Genomic DNA, 22,863 nt, shown 5'->3' on the forward strand with positions numbered 1-22,863 from the left:
CCTTCTAATCTGGCACAATAATCTGCAGGGTTATCTGTCATGGAAATAATCATAAATTGTAGCTCTGGTATGCTGTATGGGAGGACGTACACTCTTCCTTGTCAGTTACATCTGTCTAAAACAACAGTGTCTTGCTTATAGCCACAATCTAATGTCCCCTGTGTTGGGGTCACGTAATAACAGGACATCTGAATATATATTTACACCATATCTGTGTTTTTGTAGGTTGGAGCTACAACGTACGATGACTACAGCGATGGATACGATTACCATTACACCGGTGCCGGAGGCGGTGGCAGTAGCACAGGTACAGGTCATATCGGGGGCGGCGGTGGAGGAAGCAGCAGCAGCACCGTCCATGTCAGTGGTGGTGCAGGTGGTGGTGGAGGAGGAGGCAGCAGCAGCAGTTCTACCATCACCATCGGTGGCGGGTCTGCCGGAGGTGGTTCTGCCTCCGCGGGAGGCGGTTCTGTCTCTGCTGGAGGCGGCTCTGTCTCTGCGGGAGGATCTTCCGCCGCTGGAGGCGGATCGGCCAGTGCCGGCGCCGGAGCAGGCGGATCCATCGCCACCGGAACCGACCTGGGCGTCGAAGGCGAGGGCGACTACAAAGATTTATTCAAGGAGGAGAACATCGACGACTACGGCGACCTGGACATCTACGGCTCCTACACAGATTACGACGACCAAGAGGGCAAATTGCTCCCCGCTGAGAAGCAGGATTACTACGGACAGGTGAGGAATAAACGGCAAAGGTATGATTTTGAAAGAACGGGAGGATGGCTTGACGGGGGGTTGAGGTTAACTTTCTGTGTTTCTGTGTGTTTGGCGTGTAGGTCGACGGCGCTCGCGGCGAGAAGGGACAGAAGGGAGAGCCGGCTGTTATTGAGCCTGTGAGTACCACTATTTAAACAACACACTCGAGCAGCAGATGTAGGCTGCTGGCCTGCACATGGATGTACGCGTGGATGTTTGTATTCGCGATTGCGTACGACTGATCCGCGTCCAAACACGTACGCCGCCCCTCTCGCTCCTGAAAGAAAGAAAAAAATCACAAGGCCCCAAAAAAAAAAAAACGTTCTCATCGTATCCCCGGACGAGTTCTCGCGCCTTGCCGGTCATCGGGACTGCAGCATAAACAATTTGGAGAATGGCCACGCAAGGGATTGTCAATAAATCTGTAAACACAGAGTGGGTACTGTGTAAACACGAGGGGGGAGATGGAGATGGAGGGGAAGGAGCACAAAGAGAACAAAAGGGGGAGAGAAGTAAGAGAGACGTTTGCCAAAACAGGTGGAGCACATCCGGCTGTGATTCAGACACTCGTGTGTGTATATACAGGTAACGTGGAAATGAGGGCGACTCCTCCTGTGTGTGTTTGCAATTGCACATCTGACACACCAGGAATTTATATTTGTGATAGAGCTACAGCTGCTTCACTTCAAACAAACGTCAGCGAACTCCGCGGAGTATACACGACGCTCTGACTGAGTGTCTCCGTGTTTATACGTGAGAGCGGAAAAGAGTGTGTGTGTGTGTGTGTCCTCTTCCTAGATGACCGTATGTATGTGTGTGTGTGTGTGTGCGAGTACGTCCGAGGATACATCCCCACCCGGTGCGTCTCATCTCTCGTAAACAAACGTTACTGCAACGCAAATGCACACACCCCCCCCCCCCGAGGCCTCGCCAGTTTCCCATCACACACACTGTAGGCGAAACACAAGGCACAAACCTGGGGAGCGTCGGAGATCAGTGCAGGTAAGTTAATAATGAAAAGGCTCCTTGGGTAGAGCTCAGGGGGCTGACGCAAAAAAAGAACTTGTTTTTTTTTTTTTAACAAGTTTGGATAAAGTGTGAGTTTCTGTCCTCACAACAAAGCGGGAAGCCAAAAATGTTACCGCAAGAGCAAACAAACAAAAAAACACAATATCCGTGTAGCCGCTGAGCTGCAGCAAAAGCATCTGTAAGTCGGATGGAGTCCACGCCGAGCTCAGGTTTTCCAGAAGAGATCTCAATTTGATCTATTTCAAAAGCACGGGCGCGTGCGTGTCAACCGGTTTAATGCATGCGCGATCAGAGCGCCGGTCCGCACGGTGCGAACAAATTAATCATCGCTTCAGTTTCGATGAGCGCTTCCTTCGGCCCCCTCCGCAGGTCGTTGAGCACCCCGGGGCGTCTTTTGCAGCCCCCCTTTCGCCGTCCTGCCTCTCTGCGGATTAATTGCGGGCATAACCGAAATGACAGGCAGGAATGTGCGCTGGATTTAGCGAAGACCGCGAGATGAAAGGTTGATGGATGGGCAGGTGTGTCGGGACATGCAGTCACGTAGACTCACGGCCTCGTATCAGCGGACGCCGGACGTCGCGAATGAGGTCATGAAACAGTAGTGAGGATTCTTGTGGTATCTGATTTTTTCTTCTGTGCTCGTGTGTTTCAGGGAATGCTGGTGGAGGGTCCGCCTGGGCCTGAGGGGCCGACAGTAAGTCAATCTTGTCACTCCTCCTTTAACTTCCCGCTGTGCTCTCTCTGTTCCCTCTTGATCTGTGGCATTACTCTCCCATGATCTCTGTTTATAAATAAAAGAGCTAATAGAAGTGTATGTCACTTGGATAGAAAAAGCCAGCTTTAGTTCTATTCTCTTATTGCCAATGCAAAGGGAGTGGCCACCTACAGCTTCCCCCCCCCCGAAGATATATGGACCTGCCCAGATGTTGAGGAACTAAATTATTTACCCGGGGAAGGTTTTTTCAGACTCAGTTGCTCTTGACACCCTGCAGATGGAGTCCCACGGAGTCCCGCCATTCAGGCGTTGAGCAATAGACAAATAAAGAGCGCCTCGCAGAGGATTTACGGCTCGACAAGCTGTCCCGTATTGCCTCATGCATTCCTTTCTCCCATGTGTGACCACTTTGCGAGAGAAAAGGCGAGAATTGTAGCGGAGCGTGTTTCTTTGTGTTGCGTTATGTATGCATGCATGTATGTATGATGTGTGTAACGTGAGAACTTTCGCCTGAAATAGGGTCTCCCCGGACCCCCGGGCGCTTCTGGCCCACCAGGCAGCCCTGGAGATCCTGGAGAGAGGGTGAGCCCGTCACAAGCTTTGTAAAAACTCACAGAGAATAAACCACATTTCTGTCAGCGTTCCCGTGCTCACGTTTTTGTTGTTTTCCCCTTTAAAGGGTCCTCCGGGTCGTAGTGGTCTTCCTGGTGCTGATGGTCTGCCAGGACCCCCAGGAACTGTCCTGATGCTGCCTGTAAGTATATTAAAACAGCTATTAAAAGAAAAACTGTTAAAAATGGCAGAATGCGCCGCCTGTTTTCGTGTTTACTCCACTTAAAGTGCTAAAACATTTTCCGTGCGGCTTCGTGTCCTTCTTTAGCCGCGCTGAAAGCCAAGTATGACGTATCGCTCTGTTTCATCCGTAACTCTGACATGTGGTTTACACAGTGTTGGGATGAAGGGGGTTTCCTTTAAAAAATGTTTTAATGGACCTGTCTCTTGTAAATATTTTGGCACGTGAATCTGAGCTTGAGCATCCCCTTGTGGTATGTTTAGTAAGTGCGATACCCCCCCTTTAGTGTCATCCGTAGCGCTCACGCCCGGTTGTTTTGACTAAACGCACCCCGCCGACATATTTTCAACGTGCTCGACATTCTTCAGTCAGATTTTAAGTTGACCTATCGTGTGTCTTTCCAAGAAGTCCTCTGGCGTCAGACAGGAAGCAGGGCAACGCCGTCGGTTCCTCTCTGTAGCTTCAGCTGCGTCCGATGATTCCACGCGGCGCCGCTAACGACTTCCTCCTCCGTCTACCTTTTTTATTTTATTTCCCTCGTACTCGGAAGACGTCTGAAGCTGCCGCTGTCTGGCTTGACGAGGTGTGCAGATGTGGTGCTTTTTTTTCGGGGGGGTCCGCAGAGCCGTCTGGGCGAGCCATGTGGCGAGCTCCGTCTGGACAGAAACTCGAGTCGCTCCGGTGTATCCAGCGGCTTGAAATCTGATGCCCGAGCTCCGGGCCTAATGAGAAACATGCATTGTTGTTTCGCCCCCTCTCTCACCAGAAGGATTGTTCGGGTTGGGCGCTGAAAAAAGTGGGATAAACATGACAGCGACGCCCGCTTAAAGGGCTTGTTAGCGACGCATCTTTCTGTCGACGGTCGGCTCTAACATGAGTCGGTGTTGCGTGAAAACATGACGTAGCGCCCGTCGTTCCCGATGTTCCTCTCCGTCTGCGGCCCCGCTTGTCAACAGATTAATGTATTGGAACAGTTTGTACAAGGCTTGATGAAGCAGTTGGAATGTCAGTGAAGAAGTGACTATTGGAAAAGGAATGACAAAAAAGCCTTAAATATGAAGAGAGAGAGAGAGAAAATCAAAGACAGACCGAGACGCTCGCAGACTGGCAGGCAGAAAAAAAGAAATAGCTGCATATATTTGATCGTCGCAAAGATAGTGAGGACAAGATGGGCCGGTATTTAATGAAACTCAGCAGACATCTCGTCAGAAGAAGATGAAGAAGGCGGCGGCACTGCGGGATGTGCAAAAAAATAATTGTCAACGAAAAAGAAATGTGGAGCAGCAGTAGATCTGACTCAGCCCTGATGTTCTCGATCAGCTGTTTGTATTTTCGCCTCTTGGTGACAAATGCTTCTGCGGTGGTGAAATCCGGCTCCGTCGCTCACCGTCGCTGCTGCTCTGCATCTGTGAAGCGAGGAGGCTCACCCAACCAGAGACGCCTGGCCCAAACAAACCTGTGTTGCGCCGCGAAGCCTGGATATTCACCCGCGCTGCAATTCCCGCTTATCGCCACCAGATGCCAGTAGAATTTGCAGCTGGCGTCCTGCAGAGGCTGCTTTTGATATTCCTGGTTTGGCAGCTGGAGTTCCGACGCTTACTGTAGTTCAACATCTGTTGCATAGTTTCAACATGAGTCCTCTGCGCTAAAGAAAATATTGTTGGGAGCTGATTTTTGTTTACCCGGAGTGACTTTTTTCTCATTCCACATTAGTCTCGGCTATTGTCGCGATGCGCGTCGCCGGTGATTAACGTGCGCTGGTCACATCTTTACTGGATCTGTGATTCCCTCCACAGTTCAGAATGAGCGCTGGAGGTGACTCCGGACAGAAGGGACCTGCTGTATCAGCGCAGGAGGCCCAGATGCAAGCCATCATGCAGCAGGCCAGGGTAACAGTTCACACGCAGACACATCACACTTGCAGCAGACGGCGTCCTTGTTTTGACACACTACGCTTCTTCTGCACCTCCTCTTACATTTTCTTATTGTTTTGTTATTTTCCACCGTCTCTAAATCTGAGAAATTGTGCAAAGATGTTTGTTTGTTGTATTTCTACATTTTTCTACAACCTGTTTTATCATTTTTATTTTGATAGTTTCATATTATTATCAAACTCGAAAAGAAAAACACATGAACACACACACACACAAACTAAATGCACGTTAGATTTAATCATATATCGGTTAAATGTTTCAGACTTCGATCCTTTATGTGTTTTTATCTCATTTTGTATTTGCTAATCTTTTCCCTCCCTGTGTTCAGCTCGCCATGCGCGGCCCCACAGGTCCGATGGGTTTGACTGGCAGGTCCGGCCCTCTGGTACGTATCACCTCACGGCACCGACTCAAAGTCTCTGCGTCAACAATTTGATCAGCAGATGTCGTAGCGCGCTGTACACGCCATGAATACCGCAGCTGAGTTGAACACTTTTATTAGTTTAGTGTCGATTACATATTTCTAACGTATTTTTCTCCTCAGGGTCCTCCTGGTGTACCAGGACTGAAGGGAGAGTCTGGAGAATCAGGTCCTCAGGTACGAGAAAAAATGTGGAATTCAGTTTTGAAGATTAATTTATGAGGAGAAGAAACAAGTGTGTTGAAAACAATCCTTCATCTAAAACATTTAAACTTCTGTTGTTAAACTATTGTCGCATTTTATTTGTTGTAGCAAATTGAGTTATGTGCAGCTTTTCATGTTTTGGTACAATTTTCCAAGATGGAGACCTAAACGTGAAGAAACGCCTTTGAGTTTCATAGAAGTGTTTGTGTTTCAGGGACCACGCGGTCCTCTGGGATCCCAAGGCCCACCTGGAAAGCCTGGCAGAAGGGTAAGCCGAGTTGGGACGGCAAAGCACGCAACATATTTTCTGCTACTCACACGGAGTCGTTCACGTACATTTCAGCGTGCTGGATTAAAAAGCAGGGCGTATTCTCGCCTTCATCGCATGTTTGCAGTGATCTGTCAGCAGACGCGTTACGTAACTGTTGTTATTTTTACAGGGTCGTCCTGGATCTGACGGCGCCAGGGGCATGCCGGGACAGTCTGGACCCAAGGTACCTCGTCTGCCACATTCATAACACACTTCGCTGCGCCACATTTCATAGTGCTGTTTTTTTTAAAAGTGTGTTTCCGTACGAAAAAGGTGTGCAACTTTTCTTTCTTTGCTCCGCAGGGAGACCGAGGGTTTGATGGTCTGGCCGGACTTCCTGGTGAAAAAGGACACAGAGTGAGTTGTTTTGTGGTGTGTGTGAAAGGTGTGTGTGTTTGTTGTTGATGTGTGCCACTGTTAAAAAAACACCTTGACGTTTTGTTGTTGCAGGGCGAACCCGGACCCTCCGGACCTCCTGGCTCTCCTGGAGAGGATGGAGAGAGGGTAATGCAGAAAAAAAACATCTTTCTCTCCTATCAGTTTCTTTTTCCTGCATTTTCTTTTTCGTTACTTCAAGAGGCGCGGTGGAACTAAAGCTCGTATCTGATCCATCTCATCTGTTATCTTCATCCTGCGGAAGAGACACAAATTACTCCGAGCTGAACTTCCTCCTCTCGCCGAACTCACCTTTCTCGTCAGCGCCCACATTTCCTCTCTCCGCTTTGCTCTCCTTCTCCTAATACACCTCATCTCTGCACACCTCTATCTGCTTCTGATCTCCCCCAACCACCCTCATTACCCACAGCCGATGCCACCCGATCCCCTCCTCCCCTGCTTTTTTTCCTCCATGCCTCCCTATTATCTCCTCACCCTCCTAACACGCACACATCCCCACTTTCTCCTCCATTATCATTCGCCGTCTGTTCCGCGTTCTGACCCGTTCTGTGTCTCTCTCTCTCTCTCCTTCTCTTTCCCAGGGAGATGATGGAGAGATTGGACCCAGGGGACTTCCTGGTGAACCAGTGAGTGATCACATGTCTTCACCATCCAGCCTTTACAACGCTGAGAAATTGCAGCATAGAGCCGAGAGCCGAGTGTCCGCTCTCATCATGTCATTGTGTTAGCGAGCAATCATATGGTCTGATGACGCCGTACATCATCCTGCAGACTCCGGCCACATCCGAGAGGAGATTTAGCGCGATATAGCCGTAAATGTGTGCGGTGATCAGGTGTTCTAGTGCCTTTTGTTTTTTTTTTTTGGAGGTGAGAAACGCAGGCAGCTCACATCAAGCTTGTTATAATAGCCTCCCACTCTCTCTGGCGGGTTATTCCCCACAGAGGGGGAAGAAAGACAAGCAAGGAGAAACCCTGATAGCTGCCGCCATGACTTAATTTGTCCACCAGGGTGTGCTACATCGGTGTGAATCCACACTGCCAGGACAGTACGTCTTGTTAGGTAACTGTGGCTGTGAGGCAAACCGCAGAGATTCAAAGCATTGTTCAGGAGGCGTAGCTGTGGGAAATGTGTAGTAAAGAAGAAAAAAAGGAAAAGGAAAAAGGAAGCGGGTTCAGCTTCCCCTCACCGACTCTGTCGAATATCCTCAAGGACATTCGGGAAGTCAGGTTGTTTCCAGAAGTGTAATTTTGAAAACTTGATTTAGCGGCACGTGTTTAATAATTCAGCAGTCCTCTCGCAGGTGTGATGTCGTTCTCAGTCTCATTTCTTTTCTTGTTTCCTAGGGGCCCCGCGGTTTGCTGGGACCAAAAGGACCTCAGGGACCTCCCGGACCCCCCGTGAGTCCCCCTCCTCTCGCCTATTCATATCTACTCTGTTACAATAGATTTACTGCTCGGAGAGCAGAGTACATATTGTGCCATCTCGCAGGCGAACAAGCACAGAAGACAATGCAAACAACATCCGCAGGGAAATCGAAAACTCAATATATTTCAGGCGGCATACATAAAAGAGTAGCATATGTTATTGAATTTGACTTCGGCACTTCAGACAAGTGTCTACAGCGAAGCCAAATCCAAACGCTCATATCGTTTCAACGGATTTAATTTTAACACGGGCGGTGCGCATCGATCAGGTGGCTCATTTTGAAGCGGTGTCTCTGTGCGGGAACGTGGAGATCTCAAATACAATAAGTCATACGCTCGAACTCAGACGGCGCAGATGCAAAAAAAACAAAGTGTGGCTTACAATCAGCTTTATAAACTTGTCTACAGACAGATATAAAGATGTTGTAACGTTTCCACGTTTAGATGTTTGTTTAACTTATCCCACAGCAGTCGTCAGCAGCGATCCTGATCTCATTATAATGCCATTTTGCCATTTATCTTGTGGAGATAAAAAGCAGAAACGCTCACAAATCATTCACAACTTCACGCTATCAGTCAAGTCATCAATTAAGAATGAACACTGCTTCATTACCTGACCACTAGCAGATGCTTTATAGGCTAAAGTTAGCACCCCGTGCTCCTACCCTGCCAGTCTGATCTGATATTAGAGGAGCGGTACCAACAACTCGGGCCTCATGTCCATCAATGCAACATTGAAATACAAGCTAGTTAGCCACCAACGCATCAGCAAGCTAGCGTCTATTGATGTTTGCTTGTTGAGTTCTTTTAACCCTCAGTTTGAAGTTTGCCCATGAGAGCCGAGCCTTCTGTCCCAACAAGACTTGGGACACTCTAACCCCAGTTTTAGGGTGTTGTGTTGGGATTGGGCCTAACACCGGACCTGTTTTTATGCAGGGTTAGGGGTTAAGTTAATACGGGTCAGAAGCGCCCCTGTCTGCCTTCACATCGAGAGGCTTCCTTAAAGAAAACAGGGACAAGTTGTAGGATTCCTGTTTGCTTCTGCCGCCTCTGCTCCAGTGAGCGGCTCATCTGGGTGGTGCTGTCTCATGTTGGACTGCAGGATGTAGGACATACTGTGTACAAACTCAGAGAAATCTGCAGTTTTTCTCCAAAGTAGTGCTACATTTGGCGGCTTGTCACTCGAACTTCCAGGGAAACATCAGAGGGTGAGGAGGGAAGTCGGCTTTAGCGGCCAAACTTCATGTGAAACAAACTTTGAAACGCCACTTTATCTGCGAGCGTTTCCGCCTGAGCCACATCGGATGGATTTTTATCGATCATCAGGTTGTTTGATAACGAAGACGGCAACCACCATGATCTCACACTATTACACAAACTCCTCAGATTGCATCTGTTGGTTTAATTGGTTCGATTGAGAGAAACCCAAGCGGCAGAAAAATACATACTGTGCATTTAACGGCTAGAAGTACAAGCCCAAAATAATAATAACTCTTTAAGTGAATTACAGATTTGCTGACCTGCTCGTATACACGTGCACTAAACGCTGTGTTCGTCTCCTCTGCTGCAGGGCGTTACTGGAATGGACGGCCACCCCGGACCCAAAGGAAACATCGTAAGTGAAGCTGGAATTGATTAGAATGCTAATGTTCTGTATCCGACATTCTCCTTTTGCCAGATTACAAACCCAACACACACACACACAAACACATACAACTGAATCTAAAAACATACAACAAACTCATCTCTTCCTCTTTATTGTATCCACTGCGTCGCTTCCGGAGCTCCACACACACAGACACACACACAGCAGTACAATCAGAGGATATTTAGCAGATAATGACGAATAGGCCGACTGTGTTTGGATCCATTTGAGCAGTCCGCCACGGCCAGTCGAATCATTCCAGGTCAATTTCTCGGTAGCGGCTGACTGTAATGAGAGAATACCTGGCTGAGAGCAGCTCGGGAAACGGTCCAACTAGGTAGAGATGGAAGATCAACAGCTTTTCCCAGACTCTTGCGCGAGGGGAGGGGGGGAGCAACGTAATTGATTGCCAGTTATCTGAGAGGGAAGGTGTCGTGTGTTTGTGGTTCAGCAGTTTCTCTTTCATTTGGAAAAAGCAGTTGTGTGTGTCGTCTGGCTCGATCCAGAGCGAGAAATTGTTGCTATTCGTCTGAAAGTTACGGCCTGTTTAAGGTTTAAGAAGGTAATAATGCAGTGATGTGCTGCCGGACAGATGCTTATTTATATCTGCTCAGTTCTTGCATTTCGCTTTTAATCGACCATATGGAGAAACAAATCAGTCTCAGCTTCTCACGGGGCTTTTAACTCAAGTAAATAACACAATCAATCTCTGTATTTATAATGAGATTTCTAAAAATGGCTTCTTTTCTTTCCAGGGACCTCAAGGAGAGCCAGGACCTCCCGGACAGCAAGGCAACCCAGGTGCTCAGGTGAGTGATGAACAGGTTGCCCGACTTTCGATTTCTCCCCCCAATCCATCAAATAAAATGTTTTGAGCATTGTGTATTCCGTCCACAGGGACTCCCTGGCCCCCAAGGAGCCATCGGACCTCCAGGAGAGAAGGTACGATATCACATGAGCCGCTCTATGAGAAACTTTACTATAACTTCCCCCGGGAAGAAAGAAAAAAAAAACTGCCAGCGTGATAAAATGTTAATAAACACAAACCCCAAATCTTTAAAAAAAATTGCAGGGAAATTGTCTCATTCATTTGCATGAGCTGAAAGCCAAGTTGCTATCTTTATTCAGCTCCAAATGCTTATCACACTATTATGCAAAACGCATCCCCGTCTCCAACGCAGCCCCCCCCCCCGAATACTGCCTGGTAGACGCTACAGATAGATTTAAACCCTGATACATTTTAATCCAATCTCGGCTAAATCATATCTGCAAGCTTATGCCGAGGTTATTGAGTTTTGTTATTAAACAGTTGGATTTTAAGGATGAATTATGCAGGGTATTTTTGCTTCTCGTGATTGTTAAATGAAATAACCAGAGAGCTTGTGGCCTTGAGAAGCAAGAAAAAATAAGAAGCAGAACAGAGTGGAGACGAGATACAAGACCATTTGTTTGAGGGTGTTGGTTCAGAAAGTAAACAATAGCCCAGGTTGATCATAAATCATAGAAACACAGACTCACTCACGCCGGATGATTTAATAATGAAAATGGCCGCTGTAAGCAGTCGCACGGATTCCCTGACTTCTTGTTTAGCTGCAGCATCAGCACAACACTTTAATTTGTTGAATACTTAATTACCAAATATAGTAAAACGTAAATGCCAACCTCATCTGTACCAATTAGCAAATGTAAGCATGCTAACACATAAGCTACAATGGTGAACATGTGAGGCATTGTAAGTATTATACCTGCTAAACATTAGCATGTTAGCATTGTTGTTGTGAGCATGTTAGCTAGCATGTTAGCGAGAGGGCTGCAACCCACCATTGTTTGCTGCAGACTAAAAGATTGAACATTGTAAACATCATACCTGAGTTAGCATGTTAGCATTGTTGTTGTGAGCATGTTAGCTAGCATGTTAGCGAGAGGGCTGCAACCCAACATTGTTTGCTGCAGACTAAAAGAGTGAACATTGTAAACGTCATACCTGAGTTAGCGTGTTAGCATGTTAGCATTGTTCTTGCGGGCATGTTTGCTGACTGTTTGTTTCAATCAATCACTAATCTACCAGTTTGTTTAAACAACTAGATGTTATTTGGTCCAAGAAAATGTGAAAGTGAAATCCTCAAATTGCTTCTTTTGTTCAACCACCAGTCAAAAACCAGAAGACTCTTCATTTACTATCACACATGACAAAAAATCAAGCTAAAACCGACCAGTGTCTGACTTTTTCTTTACCAGAAAATGACTGAAACTATTTATTGATTACCAAAATAGTTCCGATCCGATGTTAGCATGCTGGTGTTAGCATTTAGCTCAGTACAGTATTGCCCCAGTAGATTGCTATAAACTCTTAGTTTTGTACATACAGACCTTTACGATACCTTTAACCTTCGAATGCTACCTGTTAGCCAACTTTGTGATGTCTTATTTGCCGTAACATCTTGTCTTGTGTTCTGATCTAGGGACCAACTGGAAAGCCCGGTTTGCCAGGAATGCCAGGAGCTGATGGTCCTCCGGTGAGTTCATGTACCAAACGTCCAAGATTCAGTGAGCTGCAACAACTCTGTCAAACTGTGCAAATAGCAAAAAGTGAAACGTAAAGGAAAAGAAGTGTACATTTAAGTTGCATATAAGAAAAAAGAAAAAGGCACTAATCACAGCCTCTCTCCGCCTCAGCATCTCAGAACCTCTTCACACATTACAAACACACTGAGTTAATTGTTCGGCTGAAACATATGTCTGAGACAACACATCGCTCCAGCTGTGTAACAGTGGAACAGCCCGCCCACGCACAGGCGCATACATGCTAACACAGACTGCACAGGAGACACCTGCGCTAACGGTAAAGGCACCAGGTGGCACCTAAAGGAGACAGAGACGAGGGAGGCTGTGAAATATGAATGGAGATAGATGGTGTGAAAAAAGAGGAGGGATGTGGAGGAAGAGCGGAAAGAGAGAGTGTATAGAGAAATGTTAAAAGGGAAACCACACGAGGACCTCTGCGCCTCTAATGGCTGTCAGAGTCTTTTTGCAGTCTGCCGTTTATACACCCTCCTTTTTTCTCAGATGAACCCATTTGTTGCATCTTCCATCAACTGCAGTATTCTCTCTTCCAGTGTCAGTGCCCCCTTCATGCCCCTCATGTCGGTCCTCTCCTCTGTATTTATTTCCCTCTTCATCCCCTCTTCATCGCTAAAAGACCACCGGAGGGATTGCAGAGCTTCTTTTGTCTCACGAGAATACTATCGATTTTCCTTCCATTCCTCCGTCTCCCTTTCACCAGACATCCATATTAGATTTCTGCATATTGTGTGTGTGTGTGTGTGCACATGCATGTACAGTATGTCCCAAAACGGCAGTCTCGGCTTTTAGAGCGCAGTAATAGCCGGTAGCGCTGTTTTCTAATTCTGCGCATTAAGGATGAAAATCCCAAATGAGATTGAACTCCGAAGGCCCTCATTCCAATTTTTTCAGTTTGATTCGTCCTCCCGTAGTTTTACAACTTAATCCCTCAGTTAAAGGGGGTGTTGTAGTATTTATGGCAGTAATTATCCTGGAATGAGATGCAATAACATTTCTCTTAATAATTCACAGGGTCACCCTGGAAAGGAAGGGCCTAACGGAGAGAAAGGACACATGGTAAGTTTTTTTATCTCTCTCTCGCTCTCTTCACTTCTCTCCAGTTTTTGGAGCTTCGCATTTCGAATGTATCTCGGCTCCGCTACGTCTTTGTCCTACTTCAGACACATTTGCATAAAACCTTTTGCATTAATGGAGATAACAGTAGCGCTGCGGGTGCATGTGTGTGTGTGTGTGTGTGTACAGTAATGGCTTGTGTGCTGCAAAACTCTAACCGAACATTTATCTCCCCAGGGCCCCGCTGGCCCTCAAGGACCCATCGGTTATCCTGGGCCCCGAGGCGTGAAGGTGAGATGATTATCAACCACTAATAAATTCATTTGTGAGCTCATCAGCTGGTGCTGCCCCGTAATTAATAACTGTTATGGGCTAATAGTTGCCCATTATCTTTAGCTGAAATGCCTCTGGAAAGAAAATCTGCGTCATTATTTTCAAGGTTTGTCAGCGAACGGGTGTGAGTTTGTAAAAAAGAAGCTGTTCAACAAACTTAAAGACCTAATTTTCTGCTGAAATTAAAGGAAGAAAAGCGTGGAGTGCTAAAACGGCCTCGTCACAGAGGCGTAAAAATGATCCTGGATGCAGAGATTAAGCACCGAGCGTCCCCCCTGTCAGACTCTGCATCACCTCGCTCACATCAGGTGGCGCCGAGCTTAGTCACAGGGGTTGAAAACGGCTCGCGGCGCGCAGACCTTCTCTCATCCGCTGTCATCAGCAGCTGATAAAACCAAGACAAAAGAAATCCCATCAAATAGAATCTCAGCAAGAAGCTGCGATTGATCCGATCGTTAAAGCTTCCGCCGAGAGAGGAGATCACACAGGCGGCTTGACTGTGTGTACTCTTTTCTGGGAAGACGAAGTGAAAGGTCAAGAAAAAAAGTAGTTCACAGACAAACATAGCACCTGAACGCATCCATGAATTACATCCGACAACTTTTCTGACTTATTTTTAGAGAATCTAGCTGCTCCCGCTCGTCTGACTTGCGCCATGTTTGTACGTAACGTCTGTCTCTTCTTGCATCACAGGGAGCCGACGGTGTTCGCGGCCTTAAAGGAGGAAAGGGTGAAAAGGTAAGAGAGCGCCGACTGTTGGGGGAGAAAAAAGTGACTGTGTGAAAGGAAGAGACTTCAGAGGAACTGTAGTGCTTGTAGGGATTATGGCGGAGACACTTGATCCATGATGCTAATGATTATCTCAATGAAATCCTGTATTCTGACTTTTGCTGGCACGGAAGCAAAAAAAAAAAAAAGAAAAAAAAAAAGACGATCAAGAGTTTCTATGGCAACAGGGGATCTTGCCAAGACTCAACATCTGTGTGTGCTCGTCTTTGAGAGTGTGTGTGTGTGTGTGAATGCCTCTCAAATGGTTTCAGCATCTGTATTATGCCATTCGTTCACCTTCGTTACATCCTCACCTCCTTCTGTCTCCTTTATTCTCCTGCCAGGGAGAAGACGGCTTCCCCGGCTTCAAGGGAGACATGGGTATCAAGGGTGACAGGGTAAGTGTGTGTCAGTCACATCCTGAGTGCTGCGGTTTGGTTTATTATCACTATTATTTATTAATATGTTATTTTGGATTATTGTAGTATTAAGGAGAATGTACAATAAGGATACGTTCATGAGCGTTAATAAATGCAGTAATAAGCATTAACTAACAGTTAGTTAACAGTTAACTAATGATCTAGTAATAATTTATTAATAATAATAAGGTATTCATGCATTCATACACATGTTAATTAAGGTACCAATTAATATTAGTCAATGGTTGATGACAATGTTAATTAACATTAATATCATGACGTTCTCATGAAGAGAAAAATATTAAGGGAGGCCTTTTTTTTCCCTTTCTGTCAGTGTTTTGTGTAGTTTTTAGTCCAACAGAAGCTCCTCTCTCCCACAGAAAACACCGCCCCTCAAACGCCTCGTCAGTAGACCCGCCTTTAATCACGTGACTTTGTGACATCACACTACGCCACCGTGTCGCACAGTTGCATTATTTGTGCCTCGCGGGCTAGATCGGCACAAAAGAACTGATTTAGAACAGCTGCTGTGTTGTTGTAGGCTGTAGGAGTCGGGCATGTGTGAGCTGACCAATCAGGGCAGACTGGGTGATCGGGAGGGAGGAACCCTTAAAGAGACAGGCGCGAAAAACAGAGCTTTTCAGACAGAGACAGTGCTGCGTAGTTTTCTAGTTGAGGGTGACCTTTACTTGAACTCGGGGAAAGTACGAAACACCTCTGACGTGTAAAGCCTCTGCGAGTACTGTTGAATTGTGGGTAATGAGTACACATAATATGTTGAAAAGGACTGTGAATGTTGTTAGGCTGTTAGTGTGTGCGCTTGTGTATTCACGCGAGCAGTTTCCGATTCTTTTCCCGCTCTCGGCCACTTCCCCCGTCCGTCTGAGCCTCGACAACTTCAGGAGGAAAGCTCAAGTTTGACAGGCGTACCCGGGAACAGCTTCCCAAACTGCATTAGGGATTTACAAAGTCAAGCAGCAAGAAAACAGTCTTTCACAGTGAGAAACATTCTTCGCCCCGGCTCGTACTTCAAACATCAAAACCGCCGGTCCCCTGACCGGGCTAGCCGAGCACAGAGAGGAAGGAGAAATCAATGGCACTTTAAACCCCATCAAACTGGAGAGAGAGGCATGGGGGCTGCAGCCTGTTTTTCTCTGGAGATGCAGCAAATCCACATGAAAGCAAGGGGCTGAGGAGGCCCTTTGCTCTGGAGGAGACACACATGGACCAGAATCTAAATGACTCATTTTTAAGCATCCCTTTCGAAAGTGTGTGTGTGTGTGTGAGTGCTCAATTTAAAGTGTTCCCTTTGATGAGCTTGCAAGTGTGAGTCAAGTACAGTTTGCTTGATGCCGTTTTATGTGTATACTCCAAGTGTGGGTGTGTGCGTTTTTTTTCCCCCCTCTCCGCTCGCTTGTGCAACTCTGCAAAAAGCCTTTAACTAGATACCTTTCACACACCGCTGGGCCTCCGCAGCAGCGACTGGTTGTCAGAGCGAGTTTGTACTCTGTCATTTAGCGCGTGTCCCGCTAGAAGTGGAGCGCACGTACGGAGAGAGGCAATAATAGGGTCGCTAACTGCTTTGAGGGGCATGCAGCGAGGGAAAATAGGCTTTGAGCAACTTCACAGCTCGCAACGGGGCGACCTGAACACCTTGTTGGCTTGAGAAGAAAAATGTGTTTTTTTTAAGCTGTACTCTTGCGACGGATGTGAATGTTTGAGAACGTGACGGTGTCGCAAAGGAACGATCACTACGACAAAATCGATGGCTTCACACGTCCCCCAACGTTCGAAAAGAAAAAAAACGACATTGGTTATGGAGTTAAATTAACAAAACTTAAACTCACAAGATGTTTGTTGAAATATTGGCAAATCCCAATTGGTGGTTGGAGAAACTTGACTGCACTTTTTTTCCAACTGAGTGAGAAGAGCACAGAAAAAAACTTAAATTCAGCTCCCTCCATGTGAAATAATTCAAACTGTTGTAACTTTAGCATTCAATGTCGCACTCATGAAGGACCACATCGCTTGTAGTAAGAAGCTGATTGAGTAAAGAGGCGGAGTTTAAACAATCTTACCACTAGTATCGGTGATTGTCTGTAGAGGGCAGTAACGCAAATGTGTAAAGTCGTCTTTACACAGTTGGCGGCAGTAAAGCCCTCAGAATGCAGCAGCAATAGGCAGAGAAGAAGAAGAGTTAGTTAGCTAGCTGGTGCCTGCACCGTTAGAACCAGGGCGCTCAAACTTTTTCCTCACGAGAGCCAAAAAAACTCAAACTTAACAGAACGCCACAGGCCAAAAGTAAGAAACACCTTTTGTATTGTTAAAATGCAAGATGGAACTAGAATACCAAGTTCTGTACTCGACTGAATTCCGGTGCAAGGTGTCCCCCTGTGAGTGTTTTGTACCTCCCGAATAACAAAACAGCACGAACAACGATTACTATTGTGATTTATTCAAATTAAAAAACGAAATCGAGCCTGATGGCGGGCCCCCACTTTAGGCAAACCTTAAATAATTGAGGGGATAAAACATGCAGTGCAAAGATAATTTATATTTCATGCGGCTTTATGTTTATGTTTTTTTAATTTATTTCATTTCATGGTTCAGGATGATGGAATACATTTAACATGTCTGTTAGGCTACACAAGGGCAAAGTATGTTTCTAGCTAAACTCTCCGCGGTTGCTGAATGTTTAAAATCTGAAAGTATAACGCTGAATATTGAACGAGGAAGTGATGTCACACATGATGCTGGTGGATGCTTCAGTGAGCAAAATGTACACTTTCAGCACTGAATGTAAAAAAAAACAGCCTTCCAGCACCATGACTCTACACTCTGAACCTCAGCTGTTGGATAAGCATGTGACTATGTGACTTCCTGTGCTTCCAGGGAGAGCTCGGACCAGCCGGACCCAGAGGAGAGGACGGTCCCGAAGGACCAAAGGGTCGCTCGGGTCTCCCAGGAGATGCTGGTCCTCTTGGACCAAACGGGGAGAAGGTGAGCTCCATTTTTGCCAGTCTGGCTGCTACAACCACAACACTGGCGTCCCACAGGCAGGATATCCCATCTGCCTAAATTGGATGTATCAGTTTATCCGTCAGATGAAACGGAATAAAGAAACTTTATATTTTGTATCATCAGTCGCGCGTGTGATCTCGGATTATAGCTCAGCAGGGCTTAACGAGGAAAATAGTTTTTGCGATCGTTCTCTTTTGAACGGCGAACGATTTTTTTTTTTTTTTCTTGCCAGCGTGGAGCATCAGATGGATTCAGTTCTTAAGATTCTTTATTAAACCGAACACGGAGTCAGCTGTTGTTGAAAATACTTAGAAACAACTCTTCTCTCATGGAGAGGATGCAGCTTCTTTCTCTAAAGGCTCGGAAATTGGCTTGAGCTGACGTCGAGTATCATCGAGACTCGCGCGGGATCTGCTTTGGAGAGTCGTGAGCCGAGGGGTGATGTGTTCATTACCCTTAAAGCTTCCCTCGTGTAATGAGGCACATGTGTTGACTGTGAACTGTACACATATTTGCATTATGGCGGTTGGACTGCATTATGGATGCAGACACCAGTCTGATCTGGATCCCACATGAGGCAACAGCTGAGTCATTTTCATATTTAATTAGCGCCTGCACGGCAGCCAACATTTCCACGTTCAAACGCTGAGCCGGTTCGAATAAACGCGCTGCGTTCAGCAGGTGCTCGTTCATATTTTAACGCAGTTCTACTACCAGTAAGACTACTGTTGAAATCTGTTTACATCCCCAGCTGGACAAATGTAGTGTGGAGGCAGGATGCAGTCTGCTTGTCTCACATTTTAGTTTGACAAAATATTCATCAGGAGGTAAAAATGACACATAATTTCTATGAAAGAACCCAGAAAAATACTAGATATCTGATGTACAAAGACACATACATGTATGACTAGTGTATAAGTAAGTATGTACATTTAAGATCAGATACTCAAAGACTTTTACTCCAGTACTATTCACACTTTAACCAAAGTCACATATCACACAATATCTTTACTTTCATGCAAGTACGACTTTGGGTACTTTTCACAACACTGCTCACAAATAACCCTGATGATGTAATACATTTAAGAGGAGTTGCATTATGGGAATTGTATGATCCAGCATTTTTGGACTTTAGTTGATATTCTATTCACTGTGAACAAACAGCAACACACTTAATGAACCATTTATAAGCTGTTGTGTGTTGCAACGTTCCAACTCAAGGACCGAAGAGTCAGAATTATCAGTTCGACTATAAACATATTTTCCTTCTCTCGTTCGCAGGGTAAACTCGGAGTCCCCGGATTGCCAGGATACCCAGGAAGACAAGGACCAAAGGTAAGTGCGCGCATGCATTTCTAAACATCATTGCCACACATTTCCGTGTAGAGGAGCCTCATAATAGACACCGCATCCGTCCACGTCCCTGTGTGGATTTGAAAGGGAATGAGAGATGAATGCGTGTGCGTGTGAGGGCTGCACTTGTGATGGCTCATCATTTAGCCTCTCCGAGCCAAAACTGCAGTCTGACAACTGGACGTGCTTGAAGCTCCCTGATCAAAGACGCGGGGGTTTGAATATGCCTTTTGGTGTCAGCGCTCTGCCCCTGATGTGACATCTGCTTGTATTTACGGTGCACTTAATCTCCTGTTGCATTTAATACATGACGGATATCTCGGGGGAATAAACAAGGGGATGTAATATTTAGGGTTTGTCTCTTGAATGATTAATTGCTTTTTTCTCTCCGCACATGCAGGGATCTCAGGGTTTCCAAGGTTTCCCTGGCGCCAACGGAGAGAAAGGAACTCGGGTATGTCAGATAGACTCCTTATTATTCTTCTCATCCCTACAAGGGTCGGATCGATGCAGGCGTAGCGCTGGAGACAGGCTGCTGTCGCCGCCGCGCCGGGTTTATCAACGTAGAGGTAGCTGCGTGCCTCCAAAATAAAGATTTTCACCAAGGACAGAAAGACAATTGCAGTTTCTTCTTCATTACTACCCACACAACTCATTTCGAAAGCGCCGAAAAAAAGCATTGTTTATCACGTAGCGGCGGCTGAGCAATGTTTCATCTTCTTTGTTTAAAGGGACGGGCCATTAGCTCGCCCCGCAAAAGAGTAATGGTGTTTTTTCGCCACGAATGGGGCGAGAGCGCACAAAGCTTTTCATCTTCACGAAACATTTGTGAAGTTTACGAGAGCGAGCTCCCGGGCCGAAAGGGATAGCCGTGCCCATTAACACTTCCTCACAGGGAACTTGAAAGCCACACAAAAAAGATATAATTGTTCTCTCATTAAAGTTGTATGCAGCCGCCGCGGCGATAATGTTGCTTTTAAACCATTAAATCGTGCGCTGCTGTTGATTAAAATGCCCCGTTCTGTGGTCGTAATGAATTTAATGTAAGCGATGATAAACATGGACGGCGCTTTGGAAATGAGTAATTAATGATAAGAGATCTCCGAGCTCCTAAATGGCTCGGTTCTGCCGAAGCGTGTTTGCAAATGTGACTGTCTGCTGGCATTAGAGCGGCACTTCCGAGAGGATGCAGCCTCTTAATGATGCGAGCGCCCCTCCTTTGATCATGGTGTGTGTTCTTCGTGTCCACAGGGAACGGCAGGAAAGTCTGGCCCACGCGGACAGCGAGGACCGACGGTGAGTCTTACTCAGCAGACTCCTGCTTATGTGCAGATGGCCGGCTTGGCAGCCGTGTGAACGCGGAGGTTCAGCCTGACCGATGCTTGAGGGGGGGGAGCCCACACGATTTCAGCTGAGAAGCATTTTCAGGTCACAAAAATCCTCCGAGGACCCTTTCTGTGATTTTTTTAACCGCTTTGTCTTTCTCCGAAAGGGCCCTCGGGGAGAGAGAGGACCGAGAGGACCGACAGGAAAAGCTGGACCAAAGGTGCACAGAGCATTTCACTCCCACTTCCTCGCATATTTTTATTTCGTGCAAGTTCACTATTTACCCTTTTGTCTCATCAGGGCAACTCAGGGAACGACGGCCCACCAGGACCTCCGGGAGAGAGGGTACGTGCCATCACGCCGTCAACGAGGCACATTTTGGTTTCGTAACATCAGAATCTTTTTCTGTAGGAGAGAACTTATTATTGACCAGGAGTCATGTGTTTGTTTCAGGGTCTGCCAGGCCCTCAGGGACCAACTGGTTTCCCCGGACCAAAGGGCCCTCCTGTAAGTCCAGACTCAGACAAACACACAACACTGTATACAAACCCAACGATAACGATACCAGCGCCCTTTAAAAATATAAAACCGCCTAAATCTTTGCGACACATTTTGTTGTAGTGTCCTTGCATTATACCAAATGTTCCCAACGATGTTCAAAGAGTCGTCAAGGTCGATGCTGCATCTCATGTGGTCGCCTGAGAGAGTCGAGGACATTGAGGGAGGAAGTCGGCGAGCGAGGCTGAACACAACGTGAATAAAGCTTTAGAAAAAACAACCCAGCCTGTGAACATTTCAGTCTGCAGCGGAGTTCGCTCGACGATGAAGACGGCTCCCGTTGTTTCGATCGAGAGACGTTTCACACTGTTCGTTTAAAGTGACACCGACACCACAGAGTACTTCATTTGGCAGCTTTTTGACCTTCTAGAGCAGCTTTTGTCTCGATAGTTTGAAGTTTTAATGCACAAAAACGTGTAATTGAGCCAAGTAACCATTTCTATTATGTGAAGAGTGAACTATTTTTTATCACAGGCGTGCAAGCAAAGCCATACTATCTGATGTTTAGGTGACTCGCGGTAAATAAACGATTATTTGTCTTAATCGATCAGTTGTTTGGTATATAAAATGTGAGAGTATGGTGTCGTGATCCAAAGCCCAGAATTATGTCCTCAAATGTTTGATTCTTGTTCACAACCCAAAGATATTCATCTCTCTTTCACAGAGGAAAACATAAAAAATGCACTTAAACCGATTAACTGGCAATCAGTTTAATAGTTGACAACTAATCGATTATTCGTTGCACTATTCGTTCGCTCCTACCCATAATGCCTTTCTGTGTACCTCATTCATATTTTGTATGTTTTTTCTCAGGGACCTGCTGGAAAAGACGGGCTGCCCGGACATCCCGGACAGAGAGGAGAGACTGTGAGTAGAAGCTGCTCTGAATACTCAGCTCTTCATCTGAACTCTCCAGAGTCCGTTTGAATGACAGCTCTGTTTTTTTTACTCTTTATTTCAGGGATTCCAAGGCAAGACCGGCCCCCCTGGTCCTCCAGGCGTGGTCGGACCTCAGGTGAGTCACGGTCCCCGGACCATCTTCCCGTTCCGGGTCTCATATAATATCATCAGCTGACTCACCGGCTGTTGTTTTGGTTGCGTAACTCGTATTGATTCTGTTCCTCCGTGCAGAAAAATAAGGAATCTGCATTTTGTACTAAGTATTCACCCGAGTTAGCAAAACACTCGGGCTTTTGTTTCCCCGGTCCAAAGACTCGGATTAATCTTTGAACCCGTCCGAGCCGCGACTTAAGTGTTTGTCCTCCTTCATATTAGCGAAAGGGATCTTCATCCATTATGCATAAACGTTTAACAGACTTTTCCCTCCCAGCCGCTCTGCTAATGCCAGCTGAGAACATTGACGATAACGGAGCTGTATGTGGCCTTAACGACTAGTAAGCCTCCCACGCAGCAAATGCTCAGCTTCTCCTCGCGCCACGTTTTGTAATAAATGGAGAAATTGTAGCGGTTTGTGTTTTTTTTTGTATTTTTTTGCATCAGATTGCTGATCCTCTCCGCGTGTTCCTCCTAATGTCTCGTCTTCACACCTCCTCTGCAAAAAAGGGGTTTTGTGCTGTAGTGTGCATGTTTTATTTATTGATTTACTTATTTATTTGTTTTTCCAATCGTAGGGTCCAACAGGTGAGACCGGACCAATGGGAGATCGAGGCCACCCCGGACCCCCGGGCCCACCTGGCGAGCAAGGTCTACCCGGAGCTGCAGGGAAGGAAGGAGCCAAGGTGAATCCCGAAGCTCTGTTTTAATATTTAATGATGTTTGTTCACGCTGGGGGTTTTACAGGATTAATAGCGTTGCGTTTTGATC

The 22,863-nt window shown here is 46.3% G+C and overlaps 1 protein-coding gene and 1 long non-coding RNA gene across 3 annotated transcripts in view; one reads left to right on the forward strand and one right to left on the reverse strand.

Moving 5' to 3' along the window:
- The window catches only part of col5a1 (procollagen, type V, alpha 1), an 83,845-nt gene that overhangs the window by 41,449 nt on the left and 19,533 nt on the right, over positions 1–22,863 (forward strand). For both annotated transcript variants that reach the window (XM_030435668.1, XM_030435669.1), the window contains exons 8-39: positions 226–732; positions 834–890; positions 2,435–2,476; positions 3,017–3,079; positions 3,177–3,251; positions 5,087–5,179; positions 5,553–5,609; positions 5,769–5,822; positions 6,064–6,117; positions 6,290–6,343; positions 6,463–6,516; positions 6,610–6,663; positions 7,137–7,181; positions 7,900–7,953; positions 9,551–9,595; positions 10,381–10,434; positions 10,523–10,567; positions 12,088–12,141; positions 13,220–13,264; positions 13,499–13,552; positions 14,288–14,332; positions 14,707–14,760; positions 17,674–17,781; positions 19,084–19,137; positions 19,556–19,609; positions 20,407–20,451; positions 20,648–20,701; positions 20,782–20,826; positions 20,935–20,988; positions 21,853–21,906; positions 22,001–22,054; positions 22,671–22,778. In XM_030435668.1, the coding sequence (XP_030291528.1) occupies positions 226–732; positions 834–890; positions 2,435–2,476; positions 3,017–3,079; positions 3,177–3,251; positions 5,087–5,179; positions 5,553–5,609; positions 5,769–5,822; positions 6,064–6,117; positions 6,290–6,343; positions 6,463–6,516; positions 6,610–6,663; positions 7,137–7,181; positions 7,900–7,953; positions 9,551–9,595; positions 10,381–10,434; positions 10,523–10,567; positions 12,088–12,141; positions 13,220–13,264; positions 13,499–13,552; positions 14,288–14,332; positions 14,707–14,760; positions 17,674–17,781; positions 19,084–19,137; positions 19,556–19,609; positions 20,407–20,451; positions 20,648–20,701; positions 20,782–20,826; positions 20,935–20,988; positions 21,853–21,906; positions 22,001–22,054; positions 22,671–22,778 (2,289 nt within the window). The remainder of the gene's footprint in view (positions 1–225; positions 733–833; positions 891–2,434; positions 2,477–3,016; positions 3,080–3,176; positions 3,252–5,086; positions 5,180–5,552; positions 5,610–5,768; positions 5,823–6,063; positions 6,118–6,289; positions 6,344–6,462; positions 6,517–6,609; positions 6,664–7,136; positions 7,182–7,899; positions 7,954–9,550; positions 9,596–10,380; positions 10,435–10,522; positions 10,568–12,087; positions 12,142–13,219; positions 13,265–13,498; positions 13,553–14,287; positions 14,333–14,706; positions 14,761–17,673; positions 17,782–19,083; positions 19,138–19,555; positions 19,610–20,406; positions 20,452–20,647; positions 20,702–20,781; positions 20,827–20,934; positions 20,989–21,852; positions 21,907–22,000; positions 22,055–22,670; positions 22,779–22,863) is intronic.
- Positions 5,706–7,406, reverse strand: LOC115592651 (uncharacterized). Its single transcript, XR_003986197.1, has 3 exons — positions 6,847–7,406; positions 6,589–6,643; positions 5,706–6,496 (listed from the first exon to the last, which is right to left on the reverse strand). It is a non-coding gene; the product is annotated as an uncharacterized LOC115592651 (long non-coding RNA).

Source organism: Sparus aurata, chromosome 12, assembly GCF_900880675.1.
Source record: "Sparus aurata chromosome 12, fSpaAur1.1, whole genome shotgun sequence".
NCBI classification, from domain to species: domain Eukaryota; kingdom Metazoa; phylum Chordata; class Actinopteri; order Spariformes; family Sparidae; genus Sparus; species Sparus aurata.